At 42.0% G+C, this 23,967-nt stretch overlaps 1 protein-coding gene across 1 annotated transcript in view; it reads left to right on the forward strand.

Moving 5' to 3' along the window:
• hs3st3l (heparan sulfate (glucosamine) 3-O-sulfotransferase 3-like) overlaps positions 1-23,967 on the forward strand; it is a 71,484-nt gene that overhangs the window by 46,102 nt on the left and 1,415 nt on the right. Inside the window, exon 2 of the mRNA XM_049563927.1 lies at positions 12,919-13,148. Within this exon, the coding sequence (XP_049419884.1) occupies positions 12,919-13,148 (230 nt within the window). The remainder of the gene's footprint in view (positions 1-12,918; positions 13,149-23,967) is intronic.

The raw sequence follows: 23,967 nt of genomic DNA on the forward strand, positions 1-23,967 counted from the left end.
CCATCCTTGTGGATTAATCAAGCATATGAATTGGCTCTCAAAAAGATGCGCTCCGAGTTGTTAAAAAAGAGCGCTATAAAACAAAAGAAATTCTCCGTTATGTGTACCACTCAGTATTTGGCCCACTCCACCGCAATAAGATCTGTTTTTCAAAAACACTGGCATATTCTAAAGTCTGATCCGGAACTTGCCTCCTTGTTCAAGGATCCTCCTCTCTTTGTAAATAAAAGGGGGAGAAATATAAGGGATCATCTGGTCCGCCCCAACGGCAACTACCGTTGATGATGATGAAAACAAGCCATTTTGCCCATCCCCCCACAGGCAAATTATTTTCCATCAACAGTGTGATCACTTGTGCATCAACACACGTGATTTATTTGATACGCTGTCCTTGTGGTCTTGCTTATGTGGGAAAAACAACTAGGAAACTTAAACAGAGGATGAGTGAACATAAAAGCTCTATATGTAGAAATGACCGAGATTATCCCGTGGCTGTGCATTTTAATGATGCTCACCATGATATCTCCTCTTTACGTTTCTGTGGCATTGAACAGGTAAACCTGCCACCTAGGGGAGGTGACCACGACAAGCTACTAAAGCAACGTGAGGCTTACTGGATTCATACCCTCCAAACTTTGGCTCCCAAGGGTTTGAATGATGAGTTGCTCCTAAATATATTTCTGTGATCATATACTGAATGCTGTGTTGAAACATGGATCTTGATGTCCCATTTGCTTGAAAGGAAAACATTGTTGAGGGGCTCTCTTATCCAGCTCCAGTCAGTTCTGAATACGTATGAATATGGACATATATCACCAGTTTCATCTAACAATGTGACCTGCTGATTATGTCCATTTATGTATGTATGCATTTTTGCTGCAAAAAAAAAAAAATAAAAAATTTGAGCCCCTTCAGATTAGTGAAAAATCTTGGTGATGACAAAATCTTTTGCAGATTCCACATTTTTCAGAAACTAGGCGCAGCCATAATGTGTTGGTTTTGTCATTTAGTGTCATTGTAAGTGTGTGTAGTTCAAAATGAACAAAATGAACTTTGGATCATTGTTATTATATGTATATTTTGATGATAGATGTGCCTTTTTATACTAGATATGGAGATTTGTTCATTAAATATGTTTGTTTTTAACTTAGAATGTAAACCTATCTGCTAAAAAATATTTTGAAATACTGATTTATTTATAATCGATTCACTATATTATGCATTTCTCTTCTGGACATGTGGGGATTACTTTAGACTGATGTCACACAAAGCGTTTTGTTGTTTATTTACTGTCTCTTTGTGTTGTGTGGTTAAATTACCCGATGATGATTTTGTCCCTCTGTGTTTACGCGTGGGAATGGGATTGGTCGTGGAGAAATGACCACTCCCTATTTAAGATGCCTTCTCATGAACAAAAAACTATTTGCCTGATGAAGGTCTAGTACCGAAACGTCGCAAATAAATGATTTATTGCAAGTTGGACAGTGTGCGGGAGTCCTTTTGCTACTTCTTTGGTCTTTTTTCTCCAACACACCTGTCTTGTTTTATAGATGTGCAAAGTGTTTCCTTTGTAGGAAACTATATCTTACATTTGCTGAGTTATAGCGTACAGGTAGCCTCTGTAAGTAATGAAATTAATGTTTTAAATGGATAAAAAAGTATATGTATACTGAAAATAAAATAAGGATAAATATATATATAAATAGATAATATAACATGGACAATAATTGATAGTACGTGTATAGTTGAAGCAGAATAAACAGAGTTCATATTAAAGTGAGTGAAGGACAGAGGGATGCTGGGTGCTGGAAGCCCTCTAAAATACTTGAGATCATGATATTGGCATTCATGGATAAACTTCTAATTGAATCAATATTACTAATTTTTGAGCCCTTCCTGGGTCGGAGGGGGAATTTCTTGGTTAGTTCTCTCTGCCTGACTTCATATTATCCAAAGGATAACTCTTGCAGCCTCTATTGCAGTGTCATCCTAAATCCATCTCCCTGCTGCATTGTCATTTATCATATGCACACTAATACAGAAGCAGCCTTTTGCATGTCTTGTGCTCCCTCCACAATGGTTGATTAACATGTCCACTGGGAACAGGTGATCATGTAAACAACAATTAAAGAAATTCTAACATTATTGCAAAAAAGTAAATAAATAAATAAAAACATAATGATAATATATAAAATAAATTAAAAGGGAATACTACATGACTTATACATACTTCAAATCAGACAGCCCCCATTAATGACCAAACCGTACGCAAACAGGAACGTAGTAAATGCACGCACTACCATTAATATATTTAAAAGGGCATAAACGGCGCGTAAATACACTAATAAAAAAATAAAGTCAGAATATTTCAGTCGGTGTCAAGCAATAAACTCAAGAATTCGACAGTTCATGACCTGCAGATGAAGCTGTCCTAGTGGTGTGGGACCAGATGCAGGCACATCGTGGTCATTCACAATTATATCCATCACAGATTCACTAATTCTACAATGACATCCATGACTCAGTGCCCGGAACGTGCCTCAGTCCGTGTCATGTATAGTCTGTAGGGCAGCCTCTAATCAGACTGACCATTTCCCGATCTGACACACATTAAGATCAGATAACATACACCTTTATTGATCCCATAATTGAGAAATTCCAGTGTTACAGCAGTCAAGGGGAAAGAGTCAGATTTTAAACTTAAAACTTAAAAAACTAGGCATGCAAAATAAGTACAAAAATACAAGAAACGGCGATAAATAACAATAACAATAATAATAATAATTATTATGAGAAGTGGATAATAATGAGCAGCAGTGAATGAAAATGCGCAGTGGATAAAGGGAGCACATCTAGTGCAAGTGATTGTATGTGCAAAACAGCAGACAGCTGTGGTGTCCATAAAGTGTCCATAGTGTCAATAAAGTGTCCATGGTGCAGTTTACTGTGAGCAGTGCTGGTTATGTAATCTGACAGCAGCAAGCAGGAAGGACCTGCAATAGCGTTCCTTCACACACTTTGGGTGAATCAGTCTATCGCTGAAGGAGCTCTCCAGAACGTTTATCTCCTCCTGCAGAGGATGGGAGTCATCAGTCCTCAGAGATGACAGCTTGGCTGTCATCCTCCTTTCTGCCACCACCTGCACAGAGTCCAGAGAGCATCCCACCACAGAGCTGGCCTTCTTGATCAGCTTTTCCAGTCTCTTCCTATCTGCAGCCGAGACGCTGCTGCCCCAGCAGACCACTCCGTAAAAGATGGCTGATGCCACCACAGTGTCAAAGAAGGTCTTCAGGAGCGCCCCCTGCACTCCAAAAGACCTGAGCTGCCACAGCAGGTAGAGTCTGCTTTGGCCTTTCCTGTATAGTGCTGTTATGTGATCAGTCCAATCCAGTTTATTGTTAAGATGAACACCCAGGTATTTATAAGATGTCACCATCTCAATGTCCTTCCCTGGATGTTCACCGGTGTTGGGGGGAGGAGTCTGCGCCTGCGGGAATCCACCATCGGCTCTTTGGTTTTACCCGCGCTGATCTGAAGGTGGTTCCTCAGGCACCAGTCCACAAAGTCCTGGTTCAGTTCTCTGTACTCCCTGTCGTCCCCATCTGTGATGAGGCCGACAATGGCAGAGTCGTCAGAGAACTTCTGCAGATGACAGATGGGGGTGTCGTATGAAAACTCTGCAGTGTAGAGGGTGAAGAGGAATGGTGCCAGCACCGTCCCCTGCAGGGCCCCTGTACTGCAGATTACCAAGTCCGATACACAATCCTGGGTCCTGACATACTGCGGCCGGTTCGTGAGGTAGTCCAGGATCCAGGATGTGAGGTGATTAGCCACCCCATGTGCTCCATGCGTTTATATTTTTGTTCAGTGTATATCTGGAGTAATCCAGGGTTTGGTGTTGGAGAAGCAGCGTACAGTCCTGGTGGGTACAGTGCTTTCCACACAGAAGTTAATATAATCCGTAATACATGATGTCAGACTGTCAATGTCCTCCCCATGGGAATCGCTGAGTACCTCCCACACAGTGGTCTCAAAGCAGTCCTTCAGGGCCTCTTCGGCCTCATCAGACCACCTCTTCACAGTGCGGGTGGTTGCTGGTTCCCTCTGCACCAGAGGTCTGGAGACAGGCAGAAGATGAACCAGGTTGTGATCAGCTCTTCCCAGGGTGGGCAGGGGGGATGAGTGGTATGCCTCCTTGGTGTTGGCATAAAAGGTGAAGGTGGGCAGGGTGGTGGATGGACAGGCATGGTTGAAGTCCCCAGAGATCAGAAGGAGGGCCTCAGGTTGCTGTGTTTGCAGCCTACTTGTAACAGAGTGGAGAATGTCACAAGCAGACTCAGCCTTTGCAGACGGAGGGACATACACTGCTACCATAATGACATGAGAAAACTCCCTGGGTAGATAATATGGTCTCATGCCAACAGCCAGCAGCTCAGTGTCCCTGCAGTAATGCTGTTCCTTGATAGTGATGTGCCCAGAGTTATACCATCTATCATTCACAAACACAGCCAGCCCTCCTACTTTCCTCTTACCGCTGTCCTGTCGTATCTGATGAGCTGGAATCCGTCCAGCGCGGCGATTGTGTCTGGTACTTCCGCGTTCAGCCATGTCTCAGTAAACACCAGCACGCTGCACTGCCGGTACTCCCTCTGATGGCGAGTCAGCGCCGACAGCTCATCCATCTTGTTGGGGACAGTCTTACGTTCCCCATGATGACGGATGGGAGGACGGGTTTGTACAACGTAACATCCCCGTTTCCTTCTCCGCAGCTCGCTGGGAATGTCATGCCTCTCCTCGGGCCGCGCCATGGTGTGACGCAGCGCTAACAGCTGGTCCTGGGTGCAATCAATGGAGCCACAGCTGGACGCCAGATCCCTGCACACGATCGCATCCATAGCAAAAAAAAGGGAGAAAGACCGCTATAAAGAGAGCAGTCTTTGTCTCCATACCAAAGCAAAACATAAGTACTAGCTAGCCAAACTTAAAAGAAACTCAAAGTGAGAAAGTTAAAAAGAAAAAGATTGAGAAAAGCTCGGCAGTGAGCAGGAGCTGCTGTAACAGGCGTCTGCACTAGAGGCACCATTTTGCAAAGAATCATCTTCCTGTTGCGGTCCAGGAGGCAGACACCATCTTCACATTTAAGACTAGACTTAAGACTTTCCTTTTTGATAAAGCTGATAGTTAGGGCTGGCTCAGGCTTGCCTTGGACCAGCCCCTAGTTAGGCTGACTGTCTGCCGGGGGACCTCCTATAATACACCGAGCATCTTCTCTCCTTCTCTCTCTCTCTCTCTCTCTCTCTCTCTCTCTCTCTCTCTCTCTCCCCTTTGCTAAGATAAGATAAGATAAGATAAGATAAGATAAGATAAGATATACTTTATTGATCCCCCAGGGTGGAGATTAAAGTATCACAGCAGCACAAGACAAAATCAAGGACATCAAATAGAATAAGATTAAAGAGAAAAAATAAAAAGTAAAGATAATAATAGATAATAAAAGATCAAATAAAATTGCTACATCCATTAAATTGCTACATCAGTAAAATTGCTACATCAGATGAATAAAGTGACTAAAAAATGGCAGGCAAGGTGTTGAATGGAATAAAGTGACAGGTGGCAGATAAAGTGTCATTACTGGACAAATGCAAGATAGGTCCGTTCAGAGCTAGATGTAGCTAAGCCAAACCGCTGTTGTACAGTCTGATGGCTGTGGGCACAAAGGAGCGTCTGAATCGGCTGCCCATCAGCCACAGCTCATCCTGCAGGGGGTGAGAGGGATTGTCCAGGATTGCACAGATTTTGTCCTTCACCCTCCTCTCAGCCACTGTCTCCAGACTGTCCAGGTCCTTCCTCACAAGCTTGTTGATCCTGTTGACCTCACCAGTCTTAATTCCACCCCACAAGCACACTATAGCAAAGAAGAGTGCACTGGGGACATCGGTGGCTTAGTGGATAGAGCAGGCGCCCCATTTACAAGGCTATTGCCGCAGCAGCCCAGGTTCGAGTCCAACCTGTGGCCCTTTGCTGCATGTCATCCCCTCTCTCTCTCACCCCCTTTCACACTTGGCTGTCCTATCCATTAAAGGCAAAATGCCCAAAAAACATATCTTTAAAAAAAAGAAGAAGAAGAAGAAGAAGAAGAAGAAGAGTGCACTGGCAACCATAGACTGATAGAAGGTCTTGAGGAGCCCACTACAGACACCAAACGATCTGAAGCCCCAAGGTACTTGTATGAGTCTACCATCTTCCTTCACCTCCTCGCCTTGGATGGTGACTGGGGCAGGTTGCCTCTGGTTCCTCTGGTAGTCCACCATCACCTCCTTAGTCTTGCTGATGTTGAGCTGAAGGTGGTTCCGATTGCTCCACGCAACAAAGCCTTCATTCAGTCCTCTGTACTCCACCTCGTCATCATTCCTGATCAGTGTTGGGTAAGGGTTACTTTAAAAGTAATCAAAGTACGTTACTGTGTTACTTTTTAGAAAAGTAACCATTTACTTTACTGCATTACTCCCTGAGTAAAGTAACTCAATTACTTTAAAAGTACTTCCAACGTTACTCCCTGAGAAAAGTAACTCAAGCACTTTTAAAGTACTTTTGAGTATTCTACATTTCCTATTGGGCAATGGACCACAGGGCGCTAAGCCTACATTTTTTTGTCTCCAAAATTAAAGTTATGGACCACTTGCCCTTCACTGAGATCCAATTCTCCCGTCACAGCCATCACTTTGACCAATAGAAACACATAACGATCTGCTGCCGTAGACAACTGTATGACAACAACACCCCAGCATTTTTAATATTTCCTCTAGGGATGTTACCACACAGAGTAAAAGGGGGAAATGATGGTGTGAAACAGCAGAGGCACTTTGTCTGTCAACCCACTGAGTTAACGTTGCTGTCATTAGCATCAAGCAAGCAAACAATGGTACATGCTCACGGTCGGACATAAAGTAATAACATTGACAAATAGCGGCGGGGCTTTTACTCACCACAACTGCAGAGGCTCCCAGCTTCATTTGAAACAAACTACATTATAGACGGTCCGTTATTTATTAATCCCTCTGTGTTTATATTTACTTTTTATCCGCTCTGTTGTCTTTATAAAGTTAACATATCGCACCATCATTTCAAACTCAACACTTGTTTCAAATTAAAAGCCCCTTATAACCTCAGCTGAGAGAATCCCTCCATTTTCTAAATACGCTTTTATTCTGAAACATTTGTCAGAACTTCCTGTGGAAGATACAGTAGCTTGATAGTTTACGTATGGCGCTTCAAATGTAGCTGAGTCTGAAATATGTCTGTCAGCAAGTCCTACTCCACCTATTTAGTCTCCACCGTAGACAACGGCAGTATTTCTCCGACCACGTAGCGAGCCACAAGATCCCTGGCTTCTTTCAGACTGATAGGTTTAACGTTATCTCCGTTATTAGAACCAAATGACAGCCATTGCTGTTTCTAAAAGTAACGGAAGTAACTGATGTCTTGTTTGAAAATGTACTTAAGTATTTGATTACTCAAACAGCAAACTAACACGTTAGGTTACTCGTTACTGCAAAAGTAATCAAAGTATTCTAACGCTTTATGTTGTTATACCCAACTCTGTTGCTGATGCATCTGACTATAGAGTCGTCAGAAAACTTTTGGAGGTGGCAGGAGCCAGAATTGAACTGTAAATCAGAGGTGTAGAGGGTGAAGAAGAATGGTGCCAGAACAGTTCCTTGGGGCACCCCGGTGTTACTTGACACCACCTCAGATATGCAGCCATCCACCCTGATGTACTGTGGCCGGCCCGTGAGATAATCCAAAATCCAGGCAGTGATGCATATCCAGCAGCTTGTCTCTCAGGAGGCTGGGTTGAATGCTGTTGAAGGCACTGGAGAAGTCAAAGAACATGACTCTTACATTGCTTCCAGGACTCTCCAAGTGAGACAGGACCTTGTGAGTGAGAAATATGATGGCATCCTCCACACCAATGTGCTGCTGGTAAGCGAATTGCAGGGGGTGCAGGAAGGCAGAGAGCAGTAGCCTCTGTGGTTGTGTCAGTGTCCGAAGTGGGCCAGTGGGGTGAGGGGAGGCTGAGGAGTGAAGGGGGGGCAGTGGGGAGAGGGGGGGCTCTCTGGGGTGAGGAGGGGCTGTCAGCTGAAGCTGTCGATGAGCAGGAGGAGGGGGAGGGAGACAGGTCGCTGCTGGGGAGGGGAGCAGAGTCTACAACAGAAGTGTGAATGGGTACAGTGATGGTGGGTGGGGATTCAGATCCACAGACTGGGCTCACAGGGGGTGTTGTTGTCTCAGACCTACTGAAGAATAAGGCCCTGTTTAGATGACTACGGTTTCTTTACAAAAGGAAAAGTCTGTCCCTTGCATTTTAAAAAAACTTATGCGTTTATATGACAACATTATTGAAACGATCCCCGTTCACACGGAGCCGCAAAATCTACTGGAAACGCTGTAGTATGCACGCCAGTGCAATGGGTGGCAGTGTAAATTTGCAAAGCAACACCACGGCATGACGCCATGTGCCTGCGCTGAAGCGCTTTCCTCTACAACATGGTGATTACAAACCAAAACAAAGAAGACACAATGGTGAAAGCATGCCCAGATAACTTTGTCTGGATGGATGATGAGGTGGAGTTGCTACAGTAACAGATCTACACTTCACTTCAAATCAACAGGGTGAGCACAAACAGAGCTCGGCATTGTGGTTGTGATGATCAGCTTGCCTAGTGACTGGAACCGTAATGCGCATGTGCAAAAAGTCGTTTTCAGAGGAACTGCATATTGCAAGTTTACATGACAACGTTTCCAAAAAGTTGCACTCTGGAACCCGTTTTTGAATCGTTGGGTTTTCAGGCATCCAAAACGCTGCTGTCGTGTAAACCATCAACCAAAACGCAACTAAAGTTTACCATTTTCAGTTGAAATCATTGTCATATAAAGGGGGCCTAAGTTTAGCTCTGTTACAGATTCTGGGCCACCTTTGACTCCAGGTGTGGCTTTCCCACATCCTGTCATCGTCCTCATCTCATTCCACACCTCTTTTGTGTTGTTCTGTCCCATCTTGGCCTCAATCTTCTCCTTGTAGCTGTTTTTGGCCTCCCTCAGTCTCCTCTTGAGCTCCTTCTGAACCGCCCTGAGTTCCTCGTGATCCTTGGACATGAACACCCTCTTCTTTCTGTTAAGAAGGCCTTTAATGTCTTGTCTTCAATGTTGTCTTCACAGAATTGTATGTAGTCTGTAATGCAATTCTGTGAGGACAACATTGTCCCAACAAACACTCATGTCCTGTTACTGCATCTCGCTAACTCGGCTGTACTGCATGTCACTAGCTCAGCTTCAGAGCCTTTATGCTCCACTGTCTCGCAGGTTAACTTATATTGCAGGGGTGCCTGGATAGTGTGACGTGTGTGGTTGTGCTGCTGCCGTGGTCCTGCCTGATGCCTCCTGCTGCTGTTATCATTAGTCATACTCCTACTGTTATTATACACATATGATTATTGTCACATATGTATACCATCAGACATTAATATATGCTTTCAACATATTGTACCACAATAGCTGTAATTAATACTATTGCTTTAATTAATGTTGTAAGCTACTGTCATTACGGTCTGTCCTGCATCTCTCTCTGTCTCCGTCTCTCTTTCTGTCTCATTGTGTCATATACTGTTAATTCATCATGTTGATCTGTTCTGTATTACATCTATTGCACCTCTGTCTATCCTGGAAGAGGGATCCCTCCTCAGTTGCTCTTCCTGAGGTTTCTACCATTTCTTTTCCCCGGTAAAGTTTTTTTGGGGGGGTTTCCTTATCCACTGCAAGGGTCCTAAGGACAGAAGGATGTCATATGCTGTAAAGCCCTCTCAGGCAAATTGTGATTTGTGATATTGGGCTTTCTAAATTTGATTGATTGATTGATTGATTCACACACAGATTCATACACTGGTGACTAAGGGTACCATACAAGGTGGCACCTGCTACTCAGTTTTTAACTCATTCACACACACCAATGGAAGCATTATCAGGATCAATTTGGGATTCAGTATCTTGCTCGAGGATGCAGACTGGAGGAGCTGGGGACTGAACCACTGATCTTCTGACTGGTGGACAACCCTCTCTACCTCTGAGCCACAGCCGCCCCTATAGGGTGTGCATCTATTCAGGCTATGTTTGTGCAAATCTTTGTGGGTGAACGCGTGCTCTTGATTGGTGGAGTATTGCCTATGGAGTCCAGTAGAGTGCTCTGCCTGTGCCAAAAGAAGGCAAATTGCCATATTATCGAAATGAACAACCATTTCTGACACTTTTTTTCAGGGAGTGTTAGGATGTTGGTTGACTACTTGCAGGTGTAAGGTTTTCATTTTTAATCTGTACATGTTAAGAAGTTCAGATTGACAAACAAATTCTGGTAAAACAGAGAGTTTTTGTAATTGTTTGGAGGTTTGGGGAATTGAAATCTGACATTCATAAATCCATATCAGCCAAAAGCCTAAATGACCAATAGGAGTTGTCTGTTTTATCCCATTTATTACAATTTTGGTACTTGACATCACAGTAACAATTTCACTAACCATGCTGTTGTGTTTTACAGATTTGTGTGTATTTTTATGGTCATATTAAACAACCATATCACCTTAAAATAAAAAATACTCAAAATAAATGGAAACCACTTGCTGAACCATATCTTGCTAATCCAAGCACACTAATATGTATTATTTAATCCATCGCAGTAAATACCAAATCTATTTTTTTTTTTCAAAGTTAAATTCACGTTTGTTTGTTTTTAAATCTGCAAGGAAACTGCATGGAAACTAATGGGAATTACCTTTAAAAATCTAAAACTATACAACATCCATTTGAAAATGGTCAGCGAAAACAAGTATACAAGTATACATGACATGTAGTTAAAAAGATAAGACCTGTAAACACACCTGTATGAGCTTTTAAGCTGTGTTGGAACAAGCTGAGATGCTAATTCAGAGCTTTGTGTGACCATGCTGCTGAGGCTGTGTGTGTGTGGTCAGTCATTCAGGTGTGTGGCATGTGTGTTGGCAGGTGTCCCCAAGTGCCCAGCCAGTCTTGTGGGCCCCCATTTATCTCTAAATTAGTCTCATCTTCTGGGCTTCTGGTGTGGAGGCAGAGGTTAGCAGAGGTTAGCAGAGTGTGTGTGTGTGTGTGTGTGTGTGTGTGTGTGCATACGTGGATATGCATAAAATAGCGGCAGGTCATGAAGCGCAGGTGAATGCCATATTTTTTTTTTTTTTGATAATCTAACCAACCACAATTGTTGTAATTACCATTGTTACTTCAACAGATGTAAACTAAAATGCACTGGCAACTTCTGTGTGCCTGAATGTGATGATATTGTAAAAACCTTTGTCACTAATCCACGATTTTGCAAATGCATTCTAGTGCACCTTAATTATTTGTGTCTTCATACTGATTCTTTTTATGTGGTTCTTTAATTAATTGGTAAAATGTTTCTGATCGCTGAGTGCATTGCATTGCCTGTTTTCCATTGGCTACTTTGTGAATCCTAAGATATGATTAGTTAGATTTAGGCAAGAGGAGTGGAATTGGTTAGCGTTAGGGTAAGAATGTCGAGGTAAGCTCAACAAACACGGAGTCAGGCAGAGTGGGGCGGGCCATTCCTTGGCTATCCTAGGAAACGCAATTCACTTTCCCTTGCTTCATGCTCTTTATGTTAAGCTAAGCTAACTACCACCTGAGCTGTATCAACTCTTTAATCTACCGTCTTTAAGAAAACAATGTTTGGGAAACTTTGTTTCACAAAATGTTTAACTTTCCTTTAAAAATCAATTTTGCTATACTGTGTTGGCAAATATGGCGAATTATTGAAAAAACTGTATTATCAGCTTCATTTTGTTCTCTTAATTTTAGAATCTTTACTAAATCCCAAATAAAATAAAGTTCCTGGTCCTGAAATAAAGTTCAGTGGTTCTTGATGTTTTTGAGAAAAGGACCAGGCTGTAGAGCTGAAGACACTAACACATAAATTGAAATATGTTTAACTGATTTCAGCGATTTAGAAATCTAATCTGTTAGCTGTCTGCCTTACAACTGGCTTATTTCATCGCTATTTAATGCTGCCTGCATATCATATCTACCTACATACAGACCTTCTTTGACACTGTGGTGGCATCAGCCATCTTTTACGGAGTGGTCTGCTGGGGCAGCAGCGTCTCGGCTGCACCTAGGAAGAGACTGGACAAGGTGATCAAGAAGGCCAGCTCTGTCGTGGGATGCTCTCTGGACTCTGTGCAGGTGGTGGGAGAAAGGAGGATGACAGCCAAGCTGTCATCTCTGAGGACTAATGACTCCCATCCCCTGCAGGAGAAGATAAAAACTCTGGAGAGCTCCTTCAGCAATAGACTGATTCACCCAAAGTGTGTGAAGGAACGCTATTGCAGGTCCTTCCTGCCTGCTGCTGTCAGGCTACAAAACCAGCACTGCTCACAGTAAACTGCACCATAGACACTTTATGGACACCATGGACACTCTCTTTAATCCACTGCTCATTTTTATTCACTGCTCATTTTTATCCACTTCTCATTATTATTATTATTATTATTATTATTATTATTATTGTTGTTGTTGTTGTTATTTATCGCTGTTTCTTGTATTATTATACTTTATTTTGCATGCCTAGTTTTTAAGTTTTAAGTTTTTTAAGTTTAGATTTTGAAATCTATAATCTGACTCTTTCCCCTTTACTGCTGTAACACTGGAATTTCTCAATTGTGGGATCAGTAAAGGTGTATCTTATCTTATCTTATCTTATACTGCAAGTGCAATCTCATGATCTGGTTAAAAAAACAAATGTTGCTAATGAAAGTACCAGTTTCTGCTGTTTTACTGGCATTTTGTCAGTGGTTAAAAATATATTCTCTGTACTTTCAGAAGTATGATGCCCAAAGCCCTAGATGGCCAGATTGTGATGGAAAAGACACCTCGTTATTTTGTTGCTGTGGAAACACCAGCCCGAGTCCATGCTATGTCGCAGGATGTCAAGCTGATTGTGGTTGTCCGTGACCCTGTTACCAGAGCCATATCTGACTACACACAGATCATCTCCAAGACCCCAGACATCCCTCCCTTTGAGAGCCTGGCCTTCAAGAATCGCACCACAGGTAGGCTACTGCTCCTTTGAGTTCGACGCTTGTGAGCAGGGACTCAGCCCAACACCACATAAAAAATGCAAACCTGGAATCTCTATGGCTACTTATATATGACACTGGCTTGATCCTGGAGCTTTTGAATTTGTCACTCTTTTCTTTCCCTCTCAGTATTTGAATTCTCTCTGTTGAGCAAGAGTAAGTGAAGGCAATAACAGAAAAAGACACTTTACAGTAGGTAGAAAAGAGAAAATAGAGATGCTCTCTTATTAAGGCTTATTAACCAAATTAAAAATAAATTATGCTTAAGAACATTTTAATAACCACCAATCTCATATACTTTAATATTTAAATAGGAAAATTGTTTAAATGCAAATAAAAAGAAAAACAAACCTCAAGAGATTATATTCATTTATAAATGTGCAAATCAAATGCAAACAGTCACCCTATAAACCCACCATATTCAGGATTATGCTTATTGCTTCAGCTGATAAATTAATCTTCCCAGCTGGCCACTGACTGCGTTAAACATTGGAATTTGATTTGAATCTAGATTGTGACGTCAGGTGACCAAATTTCAATGTCAGGACAAATGCCAACATCAATTTGACGTAGAACACTGACGACAGATGACACTGATGTTTTGTTGGTTTAAAGTTGTGTTAAGTAATCAAAATCCAGCATCTTCCAAACATCTCATGCCAACGTCATCTTGGCATAGAATAATGCCATCTGGTTATCAAGTCAAAAAATTTATTATAGCCCAAAATCACAAAAATGCCTCAATGAGCTGTGCATAAAAACACATAAGCAAATTACAAATAACACAACAAATAAAATATATAAAAACAAGTGAAATGACTATGTCGAACAAAATAAACAAACAAAACAAAATGAAAACAAAGCAAAAAACAGAAAAACAAAAATAACATTGGCACTTGTATATATAAAAAACTAAACAGCGCAGAGACTATGTGATGTTAAAGGCAGATGCAAAAAGGTGTGTTTTGAGTTTACTTTTGAAGGAATCGACTGTGTTGGCTTCACAGATTTGAATGGGAAGGAGAGGAGCTCGGTATAAGAAGGCTCTACCACCTGCTGATGATTTATTAATTTTGGGGATGGATAGGAGACCGACATTATGGGATCGTGGAGGCCTGATTGATAAATGTGGAGTAAGTAGAAATGATAAGTAGGATGGTGCAAGTCTGTGTAATATTTTATAAGTTAAAAGCAGAATCTTGCAGTCCGATCTAGTGTGTACAGGGAGCCAGTGTAATGAAATGAGAACAGGGGTGATGGTGAAATTTTCTGGTTCTGGTTAATATCCTGGCAGCAGTATTCTGAATGAGTTGTAGTTTCCTAATGGTTGAATTTGGTAAGCCAGAGAAAAGTGTATTGCAATAATCTAATCGGGATGAGACAAAAGCAATGGAACCAATCTTGACAATATTACGTAGGTGAAAATATGCTGTTTTTGTTATATTATTAATATGGTCTTCAAAGGAGACATTAGGATCGAATAAAATACCGAGATTTCTAACACGGGGGCTTTGTGAAATGATAGAACCAGCTAAGTTTAAGGTGAGATTGCAGAATTTATTTCTGATGTGCTTTCTATGGAGCTTTATCCCTATCTTTATTCAAGAGAGTGGTCTATCAGTTTGAGAGCATTATTGATTGATTTCACATTCAAAAACCCTGCCCTTGCACTCAGATAGCCTCTGCTTGCACTTGGATCTACTCTGTTTCTGCTCAAACTGTGTGCTTGCACTCAGATACCATGTTGCTTGCACTCAGATACCATTTGCTCGCACAGATTTCCTGCTCAAGCTTCAGCTTTTCTCCTCGCGCTCAAACTGTTTCTGTGCGCTTGTGGAATTTCTGCTCTCAGATTTCTGCCCTGCGCTTGGATTTTTTTTTGTGTAACAACCCTGTCAAAATCCCCCAACCAATAAAATGCCAGATTTACTGTTGACCAATGAAATGATCCCTGCCTCCTTGTGGGCGCGCTCGCCTTAGTTTTAGAGCGTCCCATCCGGGCGGGTACTCTTTAACCGGGTTCATCCACTCCCACCCTCCTCCCCTGTTGGGAGTTATTTTCAACAGTCACCGGCTCACTATTATCCCTTACACACACACACACACACACACACACATATATATGTATATATATATATATATATATATTTAATTAAGCAATATCTCACGAGAGGGAGTGATACTGTATATCTGTGATTCGGTCATGGGTACAGTGGCACGAGGCCGCAGGCCGAGTGTTGAAGACAATTACAGCCGTGTGACGATATACAGTACAACGTCACGACCTTGAGTGTGATACTGCTTTTATACAACAGTTCAACAGCAATGCTGAGTAAGGAAATGTTACCACAAGGTGATGAAATAAATTATTTAAGTATGTTATGTAGTTCCACGAAAAAAAAAAAAAAAAACAGTTCCGCAGCACACACGCCAGGAACTCACAAGCTACTTTGTATTTACATTGATCTGCAACTGTGTAACTTCGTCCAGTTCGGCTGATGAAACGTTGGCAAACCTGGATGTTGGCACAGCTGGATACAAACATACCTGGAGGTCTGCACTGAAGAATCCTGGCTTTCCTTTTCCTCGTTCTCTCCTGACGACCACTCATAATTTAATTCAAATGTTATTTAGGGAAAATATCCATCTTCTTGGTGTAACGCTAGTGTCAGTTTGCGTCAATGTAACGAGTGTGACAGCTGGTTAATTAATGGTTGTATTTATATTTATAACACCTGTGAGCAGAGTGATTTTGCTGTTACATGTCCCAGTGATGTTATACTCTATATCAGCACTCACCCCAGATAGCACATCTGCCCGATGTCGTCCCGATGTATCAAGTTTAGATTGTTAACACATAGCAGGGAGAATGTTTGCTCATTGCCAAGACGTCGCTGAGACGTCGGCCTGTAATCGAAAATGACCACCACGCGACGTTCAAACGTATTCATATGCTTCGTTATCCACAACCATTATCCATTTAGGTCGGACTTTTCAAACTACAAATATTTTACCATTCAATGTGAGAAATCAATGCTAACATTAAAAACTAGCTTGACTGTTACCCTATTTCGTGTGTAAGTGTGCACAATGAAGAGACGAAAGTCAACTTTATTTTCAAATTTCCACAAACAATATCTGATGGCCAGTTCGCTTCTCCTGGTAGCCTGCAAGAGACAGAAAAGACAATGAGCACATAACTTAAAAAAAAAAGATCCCAACTTCAGAAACAGTGGTTTCAAAACTGCGCTATTACCTGTAGCCACCGGGTCAGTTTGCTTTGCAGAGGAGGAGACCTCGACTGATAAATTGCCCATAAAATCACATTAACAACATACCGAAGGCATCCTTAAATTTCACTATTTGACCTCTGTGGTCCTCTCCGTTCCTCTCACCCACACTTGAGCACTCATTCTAGGATACACAGTGTCGGCCCGCCCGGCCTGACCTCCGCGCTCCTCTCCACTCCTAGCCGCACATGAGCATCCATTCAGGCCGGGGGCCGCGGAGGTCAGGCCCGAGCGGGACCATAGGTGAGTGGATCCCAAGTCTCAAGCCCTGCCCGGGACCACGGGTGGCAGCTCTGGGCACTTCCACTTTATAGGAGGCATGAGCTCCTTTTTCACCCTGCCTTTTCCAGGTTGCCCATCTCCCTCTCCCATCACCGGGGAGCCCCCGGACCACCGCCGCAAAATGCCATTATGTAAACGTCACCACGACATGATATTCTTTTTTGTCAAATATATTTTATTGAAAAAAGGACATTTCAGGATGAAGGACATAAGTGCGGTGTACATTTTCCATAATGGAGAACAAAACAAGATACAACATAATATCCAATATAAAGACACCTACACATCAGGATAGAAAAGAAAACCCCTAATCACACCCACCTTCCCTCCCTCTCTCTTTTCTGCTCAGCATATAGTATATGACAATACAAGTAGCAATGGAAAATAATCTTTTTATTAAAAGAAAAAAAAAAGGTGAAAAATAATGTTGGACAGTCGGCTATATGGAGTATCCACTGTGGGTTGTTAGGTAATGGACGGGGGGCAGCCAAATCTTGTCAAACTGTGACTCTCTTTTATTCAAAGAAAACCTTATTTTTTCAAGGTGAAGGGTATTTGTCATTTCGTTGAGCCACAGCTTAAAGGTGGGAACTTCTTTTTTCTTCCAGAAAGTCAGTATCAATTTTTTGGCTGTAATCAGACCATGGGAAATGAGTTGCTGTTGTGAGTTTTTAAATACTGATATAGAATCCGAAGTTCCCAGTATAATAAAGACAGGATCAGGTTCAATGTGGGTACTGAGAATGTCAGAGAACGCTTTAAAAAATTTTGCCCAGAATTTCTCTAACTTGGGACAGGAAAAGAAAGTATGGACATGGTTTGCCTCAGCTATGCTGCATTTATCACATTGTGGGGAAGTGTCTGGAAACAATCTGTGAAGCTTTAATTTTGTGTAAAAAATTTTTGAGTTTGTGGAGAACCTGAAACTGAATGAGGCAGTGCCTAGAGTTGATAGAGCAGGTATTGATCTGTTCAAGGCTCTCTTCCCAGACTCCTTCAAGGATCTGCATCCCCAACTCATCCTCCCATGCAGTTTTAATTGCTAACATAGAGGGGGGTTTGACAGATTGTAGTGAGTTATAAAGGTGTGACACCTTTCTACCAGGACCTGCGTTTTGAAGAAGGCACCTATCTAGAAGCGAGGGTGAGGCACTTATATAAGAAGGAAAGTAGGTGCGCACGTAGTCTCTAATTTGCATAAACCTGAAATGATTACTCCAAGGGAATTTATACTTTTCTCGCAACTGAGGAAATGAGGCAAAGGTTCCATTCAGGTAAAGGTTGCCGATTGTACGAATACCCAAATCCCTCCATTGTAAGAATACATTATCAATAGGGATGCACCGAATATTCGGTAACCGAATATATTCGGCCGAATATTGCAAAAAAACACACATTCGGTATTCGGTGGAATAAGTTAAAAGCAAGGCCGAATAATAGCGGCGTGTTTTGATAATGCAGTCAAACGGCATGCCATGACCGGCAGAGTAAAATGTCGGCAGTGTGGCGATCCGTCTGTCACGGCACTCGCATTTGCAACTAAAAATAGTTTTGAACGAGCAAAATAGGCTTAAATCATTCAGCACGCTGTGCGAGCAGCCTACATATTTCAACCAGCAGCAGAAGCGAAAGGGGAATCCCACCGATTGTGGGTTGAACGGGGGTCACAGACACAGACAGTAACGTTAATGTATTCCTGTCAAATATGGCGGCCATCGGCTTACCGGGCGACGGAGAAGTCAGTACCAATAATATCCTCTTCTTGGTGTCATGACTGCCCAGAAGTACCTGAACAGCTGAGCCAGCCGAACACAGGTATGTGGCGTGTCAGAGGAGAAACAAGCCTTTCACATTTCTCTCTTTCTGGCAGTAACGGCCCACAAACCTCACCGCACTTTAGGGATTGTTCATTACTTGTCAGGTGAGGAGAGTGGCTGGTTGATTTTTATTTTATTTATTTATTTTATTTTGATCCCCCCTATGTTAATCACTTATTGATGCTGTTTTTGAAGCATGAATAAGTCAATAAGTAATTTATTCCATTGAAATATCATTGATGTATTATAAAAAAGTGATTTATCTTTTTATAAATGACAAAAGGCACATCTGCCTCATTTTCGTTGTGATATCGTGATACTACTCAGAACCATGATATTTTAATTGGTATCGCACAGTGGGTCCCAATTTTGATACCATGACAACACTAATCTGGAGGGGGTTCATCTGCAAAAACTAATGAAAAACTAAACAATGATATCTGGTATTCGGTACTTGGTATTCGGCCAAGTGTTTAATAATATTCGGCTTCGGTTTCGGCAACAAATTTTCATTTCGGTGCATCCCTAATTATCAAGTTGGGATGGCAGGAATGAAGGGTTCCTAGCAATGGGGAGTAGGAAGGAGGGCTGACTGGTCCCGCAATGCGTCTTAATTTGCTTCCAAATTCTGATCATACTATGTATGGTGACACTTCCGCTGTAGATAGATTTATCTAAAGACACTGGAGACAGGATCACTGCACCCAGACTATATGGGCGGCATTGCACCCGCTCCAATTGCAGCCACCTCGAAATAATTTTTATAGTAGAGGCCCAGTAGTAGAGACAGAAATCTGGGAGAGCAAGCCCACCATCTTGTTTCGGTTTGCAGAGGTGAGCTTTTTTAGTTCTGTGACTTTTACAGTCCCAAATAAAAGAGAGGATAATAGAATCTAATTTCTTAAAGAATGATTTGGGCAAAAACACGGGGAGGCACTGGAAAAGGTACAACAGCTGGGGGAGAAATATCATTTTAATGGTGTTAATCCTGCCAATCAGTGATATAGGGAGCGATCTCCAAAACTGAATGTTAGCTCGGAGTTTGGCCACAAGAGGGGGGTAGTTGGCTTGAAAAAGAGAGGGAAATTCTTTAGTGATTTGAATCCCAAGATAGGTGAATGTCTGAGACAGGGATAAATCCTTCAGGCCAACAGGCATTAACTCACTCCTGGTCCAGTTAATCCTGTAACCAGAGAAGGATCCAAACAAGTTAATTTTATCCAAAACAGTGGGAAGACTTAATTTAGGCTTGGTAATAAACAGGAGAACATCATCTGCATATAGGGAAATCTTATCAGGTGTGTCTGTAACATTGGAGCCAAAGATATTTGGATCAGTGCAAATAGACTCCACGAGGGGCTCGATGGCCAGCGCAAACAGGAGGGGTGAAAGAGGACACCCCTGTCTCGTGCCCCTAAACAGGCTGAAGTGGGAGGATAGCATTCTGTTAGATAAAATTTGGGCCCTGGGATTTTTATACAGGAGTTTGATCCAGGCGATAAATTTGTCTCCTAAATTAAATTTGTCCAGCACAACGAATAAATAAGGCCACTGTACCTGGTCAAACGCCTTCTCGGCGTCGAGAGAGACGATTACAAGATCGCTGCTACTGGACTTAGCATAGTACATTATATTAAAAAGGCGTCTGAGGTTGGAGAAGGAGTTTCTGCCGGGGACAAACCCAGTCTGGCCTGAGTGAACCAACGCACTCATATATCTGTTCAGTCTGTTTGCTAAAACTTTAGCTAATATTTTCTGGTCCACATTGAGTAAAGAAATAGGTCTGTATCCTCCAACCTCCTCTGGGTCCTTACCCTTTTTTGGAATGAGTGTTATGACAGCCTCACTAAGCGTTTGAGGCAGAGACCCATTTTTGAGGGCTTGAGTGTACATTTTAAGCATATAAGGTGTAAGTATGTCTGTAAATGTTTTGTACAGCTCACAAGAAAGACCGTCAGGTCCTGGGGTTTTGCCTCCTTTTAAAGTTTTAATTGTGTCTTTTAGCTCTTCCACAGTAATGTCTTTATTTAAGAAAGTGTGATCCTCTTGAGTAAGAGAGGGGAGGTTGATATTTTCAAAAAAGGTTTCTGTACTATGGGATCCTGCATTTGTTTTGGAGGAATAGAGAGTTTCATAGAATTCTTTAAAGTGATTGTTGATATCTTTCACTGAAGTGAGGCAATCTCCATCTTTGGATTTAACTTTATGAATTGTGCGATCATTTTCCAGTTTACATAATTGTCTGGCGAGCAATCTTTGCAGTTACTCCCCAAATTTGAAATGTTTCTGTTTTAAGTAAAGGAATGATTTTGAAATCTTTGACGAAGCAATCTGGTTATACTGGAGCCTCAGCTGCAAAATCTGTTTATATTTACCCAGTGGAGGGGTGGCGTGCATTTTCTTTGTCTAACTGATGAATTTGGTCTTCTAACTCTAGAAGGCTAGCTTTATTTAGCTTGTTTCTGCAGCCTTGGTAAGAGATTATACAACCCCTGAGAAAAACAGTAAACATGGGGAGGTTTCGGGGGTATCATTAGATTCAAAAAATATTTTCATTTGCTCGCGCAAATATTCACAAAACTTGGGGTCATTAACAAGTTGAGGGTCCATTCTCTATAATGGCCGAGAGGAGTGCAAATCGTTGAAACTGAGTGAAAATGTAAGAGGACTGTGGTCGGAGATCAGTATATCTCGATATCTCGGATTGTGAATATGAGGCAATAATATGGAGTCTACTAAAAAATAATCAATACGAGTATAAACATTATGTACATGCGAATGAAAGGAATAATCATGTGCTGTGGGATGGAAAAATCTCCACACATCAGAAAGATTAGAGTTGTTGATGTATGCCTTTAAGAAGTCTCTAGTGTTGGAGTGAGAGGCCCGTTTCTTAGAGGAGCTGTCCGTATAAGGGTCAAGGGCACAGTTTAAGTCTCCTCAGATAATAAGGTTAGTTTGCGAAATGTCTGTTAATAATGAGAACACTTTCCTGAAAAAGGCCAGATTATCAAAATTAGGACCATAAACATTAACCAAGGTTATAGGGATTGAGTGGATTTCCCCAGTAACAATGAGGTAGCGACCCTCCGCATCTACTTTGGTTGATTGGTGTCTAAATGGGACACCTTTGCGGATTAAAATAGTTACACCTCTAGCTTTGGCAGAGAAAGTTGAGTGGTAAGTTTGTCCAATCTACCTACTCCTTAGCCTACCTTGGGAGTTGTTTTTTAGGTGGGTTTCCTGAAGAAACATGATGTCTGAGGACAAAGATTTCAAATGGGCTAGCACTTTACCCCTCTTTACTGGGTGGTTCAGCTCTTTCACGTTCCAGGTGGTGCAAGTTAGGCCTCCTCGTCCACTACCATGGGCTACACCACTGTCCTGCATAGAAAAAAAAGGCCTGGCAGAGTTTGAGTTTCCATTGCAACATAATAATTATTTATCTTAGAGCAGAGTACCCACCCTCCCAACACAAAAGTAAAGACCCAAAATGTCTGGCCAGTGCTAAAACGGAATGCACGGCGCAACTCCATAAGGGAGGCTAAAGAACAATAGAACAGTAGAAAAAACAAAAACAAATAACAATAATAATAATATCGATAAAACTTACAAATAGTATAGATGTAGCGTCAGTAATACAAAAGTGTAAGGAACCTCCCTATAGTCTATAGGTTGACCTGTCAGCCTTCAAGTAAGTATACTACAAAGAGTAACTCCACAGTCAATTGAAATTTTGTGAAACAAAATAGATAAGCCCACCGCAACACAGGATGACACAAAAAAGTATCTTATACTTACTGATTTGGTCCATATTTTAAAAATACACCAAAGAGTTTGACAGTAAAGGAGATGAAATAAAAAATAAATAAAATAAAATAAAATTGACACAGTGTAACCTTCAAGTAGGTAAAATATTGATCGAGTTCATCAATTTAGGTAATGAGAATCAAAATATGTGAGCTAGTTTAGCAAGAGAATGAAGTAATATAATAACCTTTAATAAAGTTAAATGAATAGATAAATGTGGGGGGGGGGAGATAAAATAAATCAATGAATTAATAAAATAAGAAGGGGGTAGAAAACAAAGTGGACCTTATATTTCCATCAGGTAGTAGGTATAGTAAGCAGTTTTACAGTGTGGAACACTGAATTATTTAGGATTACCAGATGTCTGGATTGAGATGTCAACAGATACTGCAGCCGCAGTAGGAGAGAGCAAAAACAATTTCTTGTGAACTCGACAAGCATTTTCTATGTATAGTTAATGCTGGTAAGTGTGCAGATCTTCAGGAGAGACAGGAATAAATCGTTTACACCTGATAGGTATTCTTATCAGTTTATCCATGTCATAAATCCAAATGATTCACATAGCAAGTATCAACCAGTGGAAACTGCTCCGAAGTGCTGCTCTGCAAACTCCATCGCTCTCTCTGGGTCAGTAAAAAAGTGTTCCTTGCCGTTGACAGTGACCCGTAGTTTTGCAGGGTATTGCATACCAAACCGCACTCCCGGTTTGTCTTTGAGCAGCTCTCTTGCTCTCTTGAACAGGGTGTGCCGCTTCACAACTGCTGGGGGATAATCGGGGAATATCAAGATCCTTTGTCCGTTGAAAGTGATCCGTTGCATCTCAGCCGCCTTCCGTAGTATTTCTTCCAGTTGGTGAGTGTAGTGCATTTTGAGAATGAAGGGGCAAGGCGGTTCGTTGTCGCTGGGATGGGTCCGAAGCGCTCTGTGGCACCTGTCGATAAGCGGGAGCTCCCCCAGAGACAGTGCGTTTTTCAGGAGTTGTGCAACAAAGTCTCTGGGTTTCCTACCCGCTTCGGCTCCCTCTTTTACGTACAAGATCCGCAAGTTATCTCTCCTGCTGCGCCCCTCAAGATCGGTGCATTTGTCACAGAGTTGATCCTCAACTCTGTTTAAGCGCCCAACTTCCTGCTCCAACTTCGTGATTATATCAGCCGCACTAGACGCACTTCGCTCCAAGTCTGAGAGCTTGTTAGCACGCTCGCTAGTGGCAGCTTTAACCGCTGAAATTGCCATGTTGGTTTCACTTTTAAAAGCTGTTAATTCACCCCTGATGGTGGTCGAGAGCTGGTCAATCCTTGTGTCAATTATGCCCACAATCTCCGTCTTGAATGAGCGTAGTTCGGTGTAGAGGGAAGCAATCGCCTCTAGCACCATGATGTTTCCCGGGTCTTGGGTGTCTCCGTCTGAGGGCTCGTCCTCTGGACAGTCCGAGGCGGCAAGGCCCGCCTCATTAGTTTTACGAGATCCCCTCGGCATGGTCGTATTTCACTGTGTTATCAGATGTATATATATATAAGATATATAAGAAGTTATTTCAGTTTGTACATTAGTAATAGGCTGGGATATTTTGTTTCAGACAAGTTTTCTAAAGTT

Source organism: Epinephelus fuscoguttatus, linkage group LG20, assembly GCF_011397635.1.
Source record: "Epinephelus fuscoguttatus linkage group LG20, E.fuscoguttatus.final_Chr_v1".
In the NCBI taxonomy this organism is placed as follows: domain Eukaryota; kingdom Metazoa; phylum Chordata; class Actinopteri; order Perciformes; family Serranidae; genus Epinephelus; species Epinephelus fuscoguttatus.